This window comes from Sinocyclocheilus grahami, unplaced genomic scaffold (assembly GCF_001515645.1).
Source record: "Sinocyclocheilus grahami isolate Dianchi unplaced genomic scaffold, SAMN03320097.WGS_v1.1 scaffold752.1, whole genome shotgun sequence".
In the NCBI taxonomy this organism is placed as follows: Eukaryota; Metazoa; Chordata; class Actinopteri; order Cypriniformes; family Cyprinidae; genus Sinocyclocheilus; species Sinocyclocheilus grahami.
Genome location: NW_015505931.1, coordinates 67,536 through 79,351, shown reverse-complemented (window position 1 = coordinate 79,351; position 11,816 = coordinate 67,536). Strand labels below are relative to the sequence as shown.

Here is an 11,816-nt window from a genome sequence, read left to right as displayed (position 1 = left end):
ATTATATGGTTGAAAACAATGAATATTTGTGATAGTATGACAAGCGCTCAGCACGTCCGATCTGGCTCTGCGCCAGCCGGAGCGCGAAAGCGGATTTAAATTCAGCAGTTGATGACGTGACGCACTGAAAGTTTTGTTTCTTTGTTTCTTCTCGATAGGGGAGTAAAACCGTGTCTACACAAGCTAAAGTCTGTCTACACTGGACGCGACAAAGCGACCGTTGAAAATCATTTGAAATTTGTGTAAATACGTCATGAATAGAACGCAGCAGCAGTTTTCTGTCGGGGATTTGTCGTGTCGTGCCGCATCCAGAGTAGACCATAGATATGTATATATATCTGTGGTGTAGACAGCATCACTGATTATAATGAGTTCTACAGTATTTTGTCGCGCTGCTCGCATCCGGTGTAGACACGGTGTAACATTGGTTTTGCTTTGTTTCACAGAACTAATTGTTGCGCACGTATATGTGGGGCGGAGCTATCAATATAGGGGCAAGACCCTTTTGGGGTAAGGGCGTGTTTGCTTTGGGGATTTGAAATGTCAACATTGGCTACCAGAAATCAGTTACCCCACCTTTAAAGGGAAAACACCCCAAAACCTACTGTTCAGTCAGAGGATGAGAAACAGGGTGGAAAAAGGTCATAAATCACTCAAATTTTAATGTTTTTCATCCAAAAAACATAAGTAATATTATAATTGCACCTCAGGGAACAAAATAAAAAAGAAACATGTCATGACCCCTTTAAGGACCACCCATTGGACATTTCAGTGTTGTGAAACATGCAAGAGCAATGTAACACCATTTTGCAGAAATGTCGCCAGTGGCATGTTTTTCCAAAGAGCCTGGGTTGATATTTTAAGTTTTCTAAAGCAATACAATGATTTTCTGTGAGGAATAGACTGCAGTGCATTAATGAGAGATGAGAAGTGATGATAGAAATAGTGATATCTGATTTGTGAAAGAACCATTCTTTTTAATCAGATCATTGTAATAAATTGGCTGATCCACTTCACAGAACTGGATTGAATGATTTGTACTTAACTGCTTCTCAAGTTTAATCTGGCTACATCTGGCTCAAATATTCAGTAATAACTATTTACCTTTTTGGGTGAACTAATCCTTGAAATTGTGAAGTAGCCTATATTTGTAAAATACAATTGTAAGTATACAACATAGCAGTATCGCTTGTGCAAAAATGAACAAAAAAAATCTTTTTTTCTAGTTTAATTAAAAAATATTGTGTACAGATTGTATTACAATAATGAGAATTCATTTATTTTACTAAAAATGAGAATGATTTCTTTAATAAGAATGTAGTTCTTGAAAATTTTGATGAGTTTCAGCCAACATCTCAATGAAAGAAAGATCTTATTTATTGTTTTTGGTCTCTCTGTTGGCAGAGGATGACCAGCAGCACTTGTGAACTGTAGGCTGAGGACATCTGATTGGCTCCCTAAAGTCTTGCCCAGGAGTTCAGCTCATATGCAAGCAGTGCTAGTCTGCTGGCAGAATTGTTTCTGTCGGTCCATGGCATTTGTCTAATCTAATTTGATGTCTTTGTAATAATTCATAACAATAAGTGTGGTAGGTTTTAGCACTAAAACTAGCACTCACTGACTTTTACTGACGACCTTCAAATTTGGCCCCCTATGCTTTCAGTGCTGCTAAATATTCCACTTTCAATAAAATGAATGTGAAAACTGGAGGTTAGTGATTCAGAGATGAGCATGCAGGGGAATCTGTGTGTTTCAGACAGTATTACTGGTACAAGCATTCATGATGAGCCATAGTTCTCTCTATATATTTCTCTCATTCTATTATCGGTCTTTCTGACAGGTTGACAAGTCTCACTGGAGAGATTTTGCTGACAAGTTAAGAAAACTGTGACAATGTCCTGTTAAGAGCTGTGAACTTGATCATTCATCACATGCAGTATTTCTGGGTGGCTAAGAACACAAACAAACTTAAACACACAATAGCAAAGGTACACAGACAAGCATATAATGAAACACACATAAAAATAAATATAAAGACAAACAGTCCTAATAGATTCCAAAGAAATAGAGACAGAAGACACAGTAACATACCTAGTCTGTCGCAGTGGGATTGGAAGTGAAATACACAGGAAAGGGTCAAAGGTGTTGCTCTGTTTAAGGCAATGAGGGCACGTCAATGATGACCTGAAACACAGAAATGACCATGAGACATTTAATTCTATCTGGAATCTTCCAATGAACTGCATTCTGTGTCAACAATTTTTTTCTTTTGTAAAATGTTTATACACTCCATGGCCAAAAGTTGCAAGTAAAAATATTTCATTTTTACAGTCATTAATGGGCATTAATAAGGAGTTGGCCCTCCCATTGCTACTAAGACAACCCTAACTCTTCTGGAAAGGTTGTGGGCATCTCCTGCCATTGAGACACAAGAGCTAAAGTGAGGTAATGTACTCATGTTGGGTCATGGGGTTTGACTCTCATTTGGCATGCCAATTCATCTTGAAAGTGTTTAGTGGGTTTCTGGGATTTGTGCAGGTCTGTCAAGTTCTTCCACACCAGATTCAGGGAATTATTTCTTTATGAATCTCACATTGTGAGACATGTCATGCTGAAACAGAAAGGGTATTAAAAAGTTTGTCTAAGGAGACTGCATGACTGTATGCTTAATTTTATATGTAGCTTTATGTAGCTTAAATTTTCAAAAACCATTCATTTACAGGGTGTTCATGTACATTTGGTCATATAGTTTATGCCTTTAGTAAGATTTTAAATGTGCATATGCTCACATCAAGGAGAGTCTGATTCTCATTCTTACAATTCAACTTAAATTCAACTGCTTTTTGTCATTATGTGAAGGTTTAGGCCAACTGGCTTGACCATGTATTTTCAATATGTTGTTAATGCAGCTACATCATATAATATTTGAACACATTAAAAAAGGCTTCCCTATGGCATATCGTCCTGTATTTTATATGCCACATCATCTTAATCCTAAAACTACAATATTTTATATTTTTCTAAAAATCCCTGATAATTTTGCTTTTCTTGTCTTGAATTAAAGCAACAACAAAAAAAAAATAATAATAATAATTATGTATTAAGAAGATATTAGGACTTCTTTTCATGAGTACATTATTCATTTTAATTATTTTTATTATCACATCTACAAAAACTTGTTTTCTTTTTAAGATAAGCTCACACTACACTTGCAATTCACATTTCACTGAATTTTTCAAGTTTGGTGAACTTGTGAATTTGTAGAGTAGACTATATATTATTATTATTATTTTGTATTATTATTTGTTATATGTTGAATTTGTTTTTAAAAAGATGCTGCCAAGTGTGATATATAACCGTTGCAATGCCCGAAGAAATTTTAGTGTCTAGTGTGACCCTTCTTGCATTTTATTTGATATTGTATATCAAATAACTAAGCTTATGCTTAATTTAGCCAACTATGCTGAATATCTGTCTTACTATCTTACAATCAATTATATTTATCTTGTGATACTGGAAAACAACACAAAAATACAGATTTTTCCCTGAAGAAAAATATTTTTGTTTTTGGAAAGCACAGTTGTTTGGCATAATGTCCACAGTGGGAAGTGTGTGAGCACGTCTGCTTCTGAGCCCGATATAGAGCTTCCCTTCGTGACTCAACAGCTGAACACTGGAAATGCATTTGGGTTCTGCAGGTGCAGCGTGTTCACCTACAGAACAGACGACAGCTCGCAAACCAGGAGAGATGTGCACAGGCTCTCATATTCACAGAGACAGGAAGCTCTGGAATGCATGGATTTCAATATCTCATCGAGAACAAAAAAGCGAGTACAGACAGTGCGATGAAAAATGAATGCGGAAGCAGAGAGGATGATGGGAGTGAGAAATACAGATCGAAGAGACATCTGTAAGTGGAATAAATGAAAAAGAAAGTGAGGGAACAGCAGACATAGAATGTGGCTGAGACTGCATCATGTTGGGGTCCAGTTGTCTCTTGTGAATTCGGCAGAGCTGTCATATCAACCAGTGGAGACCCCTAGCAGTAGCAGTGCACACCTTTCACCACAGACACTCAACAGATGAGTTTTGCACCACATACAAATAAATTGCGCACTTGTTAGTGTGAAAGAGTGTATGGGAAATGTGAGTGTATACAAATAATGAAGTGTAGATTAGGGTTGGGCCGATAGACGATCCCATCGTCCATCGCCGATGGCTGATGGATATCACGATGTTAAGCCGGCATCGTGATTCCACTCTCCCCCCGCAGTTCACCGCATCCCAATACTGTGTTCGGAAAGAAAATTATGTGTACTACGGAACCCCTAAAGGGAATAAATACGAGATGGGAGGAAAATATGTATTTCAATACTTTCTCTCACAGTTTTATCATCGGGTAATTATACTGTATATTGTGGGTATCAGGGAGACGCTATTATGCCTGGCATTGAAACTGCTTTTGAATGCACGATCGCTTTTTAGTTTCACTTTAACTTTCGAGATCCGGGATCGCACGTAACTTACTCTGTTTATACTATGGAGCGGCAGTACTTACCACACGTTTTACAAGATTAGATGTTTGTCAGTGGTGCTCAGAATCTGCAAATCATTCTCCATCGTCCTCAGTCATCTCTCCTAACTCTGTCTATGTGGTAAGTGAAATTTTAAGTACTGTACTTTAACAGGCAACCGTTAGTAAACGTTATTTGTTTTCCGTACCCCCCCCCCCCCCCCCCAGACATCGTCCGATGCCAATTTTGTAGACATCGCCCAGTGTAGATAAATAATGAAGATTGGTGAAAATAACTGCATGTGAACATAATATCAGCATTGAAAATATCAGCAATCAAAATAATCAGCTACTCATTAACTCTGCACATCCAGAAATCAAATTGATAGAGTAATATTTGTGGCTTATACGATATAGAGCCATGGCAGAATCAACTCCAAAAAGTACCACTTTTCACAAAAAGAATAAAAAAGCACAAATCCTATGTTTTTGGAATTTTAGAACTATTTGATAAACTTATGTAACATAAGTCATTTACAGTTTAAATCGTCTCTGTTGCTTGGAGGAGTAGGTGAGAGTTGAGGTGAGGATCTATTGGCAAGCAGCATATATTTATTAAACAAAAATAATACAGTCTGGAACTAGAAACAAGAGAAATCCAGGACCAACACTAACCAACCTAACAAGTAGAACAGACTAAGAATAGAACCAAACAGGGGGTATAAATACACAGGACAAAGAAAGAGGGGAAAAATTAACAGGTGGGACTAATCCGAAACCAAGGACACTGGAACTAAACATAGTTCATGAAAGAGAACTCAAAGAACCAAAACTAGACCGATAACAATGTGAGAATTACCAAAATGTAAAAAAAAAAAAAACTTGTTTCAACATGATTTAACACCATTACAAAAAATATATAACATTCCTCAACATTCTAACATAATTTGGACCCTTTCTATAGCAAGGCAGGAATAAAAGCAAATATCATTTTCTAAACTTTTGTTGTGTTGATTTCATTTATAAAGCTTAAACATTCAACTCTTTTTATCTTTACTTTATGAGAAATACAAATTTATTAGTAACTATAAACCAATACTTGTATTATATCAAAATTATGCACATCAGAAGCTTAAAGATGCTTTCAAAATTGCAAACTGCTAAGAAAATAAAATTGCCCAGAGAGAGAGAGGAAGGAAAAAACTTTTTTCAGCCCTATTTGCACCCTACGATAAGGCGCCTCTTTTCCCATTCCATGCTTGTGTCGTTAAGCTGCGGTAAAGCACAGTGCCACTTAAAAGTGCATCTATTATATATATATATATATTATATATAGTCTGGTGAAGATGTCAGAAGAGCATGATTTGTTGGGCTAAGGTGGAGTGAATCCACCATATCCCTGAGTTACCCTTTTCTCAAAGTCATTAGTCAAGTTGTTGTAATGTTGTAATTGTAATGTTACATCAGTGAATGCTATTCTCATGAAAGACAAAACAATCAAACCTCTTTGCTGTATGATAGAGCTTGATCTAAATGCAATGAGGTTCTTTTAGTTCTCCTTTTAACCCTTTTTACATTGTAAACCCTGACTGTTAACATCAATTAGATGATACATAAATAATGCGTACAATCCTTTCTCTTTTTCAGATCCTTCTCGGGTCCTGTATTTGTACTCTTTGTAAGTGCAGCAAATGGCACAGAAAAGTTGAGCTGAGCTACTTTGGAGCAAATGTTTTATCATCTCTTTAAAATGACAAATAGGTCAAAGTTTTTCTTCCTTTCTAATGATCCAGCCTAAATCTATAGACTTACATTTTGTTTTATCAGTAGCTGAAACCATTATCATTTTAGGCAAAGTAATAAACAAACACAAGGGCCAGAGCATGTGTGGAATTTAAACAACAACCGTTCTGAGCCTTTCTAGTTCTCCTTTTAACCCTTTTTACATTGTAAACCCTGACTGTTAACATCAATTAGATGATACATAAATAATGCGTACAATCCTTTCTCTTTTTCAGATCCTTCTCGGGTCCTGTATTTGTACTCTTTGTAAGTGCAGCAAATGGCACAGAAAAGGTGAGCTGAGCTACTTTGGAGCAAATGTTTTATCATCTCTTTAAAATGACAAATAGGTCAAAGTTTTTCTTCCTTTCAAATGATCCAGCCTAAATCTATAGACTTACATTTTGTTTTATCAGTAGCTGAAACCATTATCATTTTAGGCAAAGTAATAAACAAACACAAGGGCCAGAGCATGTGTGGAATTTAAACAACAACCGTTCTGAGCCTTTTTGTGGGTGTACATTCAGCACAGGCCTGCTAATGACCCCTGATGGTACTGAACTCTCTTTGATCCAAGAATGAAGCCGAAATTCATGGTAAATTAGAACATGATGTCACCCTCATGTCATTCCAAACCTGTATGTGGTTTTTATTTTTTACATGGAACACAAAAAAGGATTTTTCAGTAATTTTGACAAAGATCTTTTCCATACAATGACTTCAAATAGCTGTCAAACTCCAAAAAATAAAATAATACAAATAAATTAATTAATAAATGGCACAATAAAAGCACCACAGACAAGTATGCCATTCAACTCTTGCACTATATTCCAAGGCTTCTGAAGTTCTGAGGAATATGTGTGGTAGTCAGTCACCGCACCGGTGTGGATATTTACTGTACTTCGCAATCACAGATTCTAGCCTACGTCTTGGAATATGAATTTTCACCTTATATTGCCATCTGAATAAGCAAGTAACAAGCCACGTTTGTTCTGACCAACTGAGGAAAAAAGCATTACCATAAATCTCGCTACAAATGGTGATTAAATCTAAAGATCCGTTAGCTCATATCACATCAAACCGTTCAAATTATTATTATTGTTATACTTTATTCTCAAATGATTAATGTTAACAACATCTGCATTTGTGATGGAGTATAGTGTGTATTAGTGTGTAGATTTCAATTTCTGCACAGTCTAATTGTCATACTCTTCGAATTTCATATTAACAAATTATTTGACCCAAAAAGCAAATTATGCTCCCTTCGAACTGGTTTTCTTTAAAATACAAATCTTTGTAATCCCAGGCTATCTGTAATCAGAAGCACATTTATAACTGGAATATAATTTAATTTCATTCACATGTGTTTCATAAACACATAATCCTTTCTGGATTACAATCCGCCATCAAAATGATACATTTAATTATTCTGGCTGTTGTGAGAAAAGGCTATAAACGATTGGCCACCTGCAGGATCCTCACATGCGATAGCCTAGTAGCCGGGACAACTTCTTTATGTTTACAGACGTGACGTAATGACGCAGTGCCATGCTCGAATTTCCCCCGAAATCCTACCCGTACCACTCAAATTAGAAAACATTATGATAAGATAACCGTTGTGAATCGGGCTAAAGAAAGGCGATAGTTTTGAACACTGGCTGGTTATGTACTTGCTCAAATGTTGATTTCGGATCATTTTTAACCAAAAAAAGTTACGGACTGCAGCTTTAATGCATTATAATCTTGAACTCTTATCACTAGAATACATTCATGTCCATTCATGTCTAGAAATAAGATGCGGCAAGCTTCAGTGTAAGCTTTTCTGTGCAAGTTACCCATGGCAGCATATTTGGAGAGCAGCAGCAGAAGTAAAGATAAACACACAGAAGTAGCTCCTGGCTTCAGAAGACTTGCACTACTTTTTTGGAGCTAAATTGACAGCCTGTGGACTGTTTTTGTGTGAAGAAGATCAATGTAAAGGTTATATTTTGTGCTCCATGGAAGAAAAAAAAAAAAAAACGAATATGGGTTGCGACCTTTTGACAATGTTTATTTTTGAGTGAACTACAGACAATTGCTTTAATAAATCAGTAATAAAAAATACAACAATGAAAATGACAGTCAATTCATTGTGAGGTTCCTATAAACAGTTCTACCTCTTACGTAAAACAATGTTTTTTTTTCCTTCTACAGAACACTAAACTGTCTTCTCCAGTGATCTGTAAACTAAATTATTGCTGCAATCAGATAAATGAGTCAATGAGTCACTCATATTATTCAGACCAGTTATCTAAATTAGATGAGAAAGGCAAAAGATCCAACTCGAATGAAAAACAAATTAAAATGAATAAATAAACAAACAAACTTTCTCAGAAGCTACATCTTACATCTTAAGAAGACGTGTAACAATTTTATCATTATCCATTTTAATCGGGTGGGAAAAATCAACAAGTACATCCATTAATATTTATGTTATATAATCATTCAGTAAACTTCACTCAATCTGTAGTGAGGGGACCTTGGCAGCCAACAACTCAGCACCCGTCTTTGTCAACAACACAGCAGGTTGAACAGGTTTTTCCCAAACAAAACAGGCTACGACCTCAGTCCAAGCCCACATAGTTCTTCTTTTTTTTTTATTTTTTTTTTCTCTTACTCAGTTTACTCGCTTTTATCACCAGGGAGACAAAAATACATTAAATGAAAAAAAAAAAAAAACTGCAGTCAAAACAATCCAAAGAGAGCAAACTGAGACCAGCCTAAGGTAACACAAAAGTCTGTTCTGGGATTATGATTATATTTTAAACAACTCAGCTTCTGAATAAATCAACACAGGGTCCGCCGAATTCCTAGTCAATACCTTAGCAACATCGGGGGTATCTTTTTGCAATATTTTTGTGCAGATCTATACATCAAATATCCTATACAGTAAATGTGTATGGTTGGTTTCAGGGTGTTTTTAATAGCTGATGTAGTCAAAATCAATTTTTAATATTGCAACCAAACCCAGATTAGTTATCACAACTGCAACCCTATTGCTAGTGAGACGGCAGATATGCATTTGTGCCTGTCTTACCGTTATCTACTGCAGCTGAGGCTGAACCATCATTTCATACATTTTCTCTCCCCCTTTTCTTTTTTTTCTCTCAGGAAGGCAGCTAAGAGAGAGTGAGGCAACCTGCATCACCCACATGAGCACTACAGGTGGGCTTGGATGATATATACAATTAATATATATTTTTATTCTTTCTAAAATATTTAATACATATCTTGTTATATATGTATCTGTTCTAAAACAAACGTTTTTAAATTATATTTGTAATCATATCATTATAGGCTATTTATTTGAAATATAATTTTATTTCAATAATTTTATTCTATTTTTATAAAGTTGGATAAAATAATGTGACCCAGTATTATAGGGGTTACGTGCAGGCTACAGTGAAAAACAAATGTTGTTGTATATCAGTGTAGTATAAGTTGTGTTCAACAATGTTTAGTACAAGCTGTGAGTGAAATGGGTGATTTGTCAGACTTCCAAAAAAAAACACAAAAAAAAAAACTCATGGAGGCCTGATTAACAGTAGTGACTGTAACCTTAACAGCTCAACTGTTTGGTGTTTTAAGAGCAACCATCTTTACAATTATAACTGCATACACTAGGCATGGCAAGACAGCAATATCAGTGTAGTATAAGTTGTGTTCAACAATGTTTAGTACAAGCTGTGAGTGAAATGGGTGATTTGTCAGACTTCCAAAAAAAACACAAAAAAAAAAACTCATGGAGGCCTGATTAACAGTAGTGACTGTAACCTTAACAGCTCAACTGTTTGGTGTTTTAAGAGCAACCATCTTTACAATTATAACTGCATACACTAGGCATGGCAAGACAGCAGCAAAGAAGAAAAGTGCTTGAAAACCGAAAGTGAATGAAGGGGATCATTGATCACTAAGACGAACTGTGTCCAAACAACACCTGCTGCTGCAATGTGTCAGCAAGCCTCAATATGAAAAAGTCCATGTTTCCACAAAAACAGACCACAGAGAACTTCACAAAGCCAACATCCATGAAAGAGCTGCAACTGCTAAGATACAGACACCAGTACTAAAGAAAGATGAAGTCATGATCATAAAACCTGGGCAGTCGGAGCACCAAGATGAACTTTAACATCTGCCTTGGCCAGACAAATCAGCTGATTTGAATATTATCAAACCAGTGAGAAGCAGATTCCCTTCTTCAACATCTCTGAATTGGCATTCAGAGAGAATGATTCAACTGCTATTCAAAAGTTGTATGAATGTTGTAAGCTGTATTAAAGGCAAATGGTGTTAAAACACCCTAATAAAAAAATATTGGCCATTTTCCAGGTGTTCACATTATTTTGTCCAACCCTTGTTTTTACCAACAAATCGCATATTTTACTAAAATGTTTAAAAATGTCTTATGAAACTGAAAATTTCAGAATAAACTGTTGGACCATGAATTTGCTGAATTTCAATTAATTAAAAATTGACAATTTAAACAGTTTCATGGAAACTAATCAAACTCATTGACTTGAATATAATTTAAGGTTTAAACATTATGAAAACTTCTTTTAAAACTCATGAGTTGCATGATAAGGAGGAAGCAAAACTAATAATGATCTAATGATGCAAACTTTAAGAAACTTAATTAAACGCATTAAAATCCCAGCAATATACATAATATTTAAACTGTAAATCACAAAATCATCACAAATACTTTATATTTTGACTATTCAATAGGCTATATCCCAGCCCTACTACTACAGCTCCAACATGGCAAACAAATGCTCTATTACTGCAGCAGAAACCATTATTAACTAGACAAAGAATACAGTAGTCTGAAACGTCCACACTGTAAAGCCATCTTTATAATCAAAGTCCTTGAGGAAACTTCAATGCTTTGAATCTCTTTATTAAACACCTATGGAGAACAAGAAATGCTCACAGCTACGAATAGATTGAATCCAGACATTAATGACCACATCATGAAAGCTGCTGAAGTGTTTGCTTCCCTACTTTTAATATCTAATCAAAAATAAACCCCCACAGGCAAAGTCAGATTGACAGACAGATTGACTTTAATTATAAACAAATACTGCAAGCAGAGATATCACAACCGTACTTCCTGTGTTAGTGTATAGCTATAAATAAACACCCAATCTGTGCAATCTGAAATATTATTCATTCGGTTTTCAAAGTTAGAGCAACCAACACAGCTAATGGAATTACAAAATGAAGCCGTGAAATCAAGAACTCACTGAGAAGCGGAACCTTTTCTCTCAATTGAAGAAAATTGCTGAGTCCATCTCTACCTGCCTTTCTTCTGGGAGTCTAAATGCTTTGATTCTTTAGAATGTTTAGCACTGAAGAAAAAAACTAATTAAACCTACTCTAATAAGTTCTGCTCACTTGAAAACTTTATATTCACTTGAAATACTTTATATTATATTTGCATATTGCTCACATCTGCAGAAGCAGAAATGCTGTTGGCAAGAAG

General features: G+C 35.6%; 1 protein-coding gene across 1 annotated transcript in view; it reads right to left on the bottom strand.

Moving 5' to 3' along the window:
* Positions 1-1,927: 1,927 nt before the first annotated feature.
* The window catches only part of LOC107561021 (ubiquitin carboxyl-terminal hydrolase 43-like), a 63,241-nt gene continuing 53,352 nt past the window's right edge, over positions 1,928-11,816 (bottom strand). The window contains exons 4-5 of the mRNA XM_016245349.1: positions 2,092-2,184; positions 1,928-1,967 (exon numbers count right to left, since the gene is read on the bottom strand). Of these exons, the coding sequence (XP_016100835.1) occupies positions 1,928-1,967; positions 2,092-2,184 (133 nt within the window). The remainder of the gene's footprint in view (positions 1,968-2,091; positions 2,185-11,816) is intronic.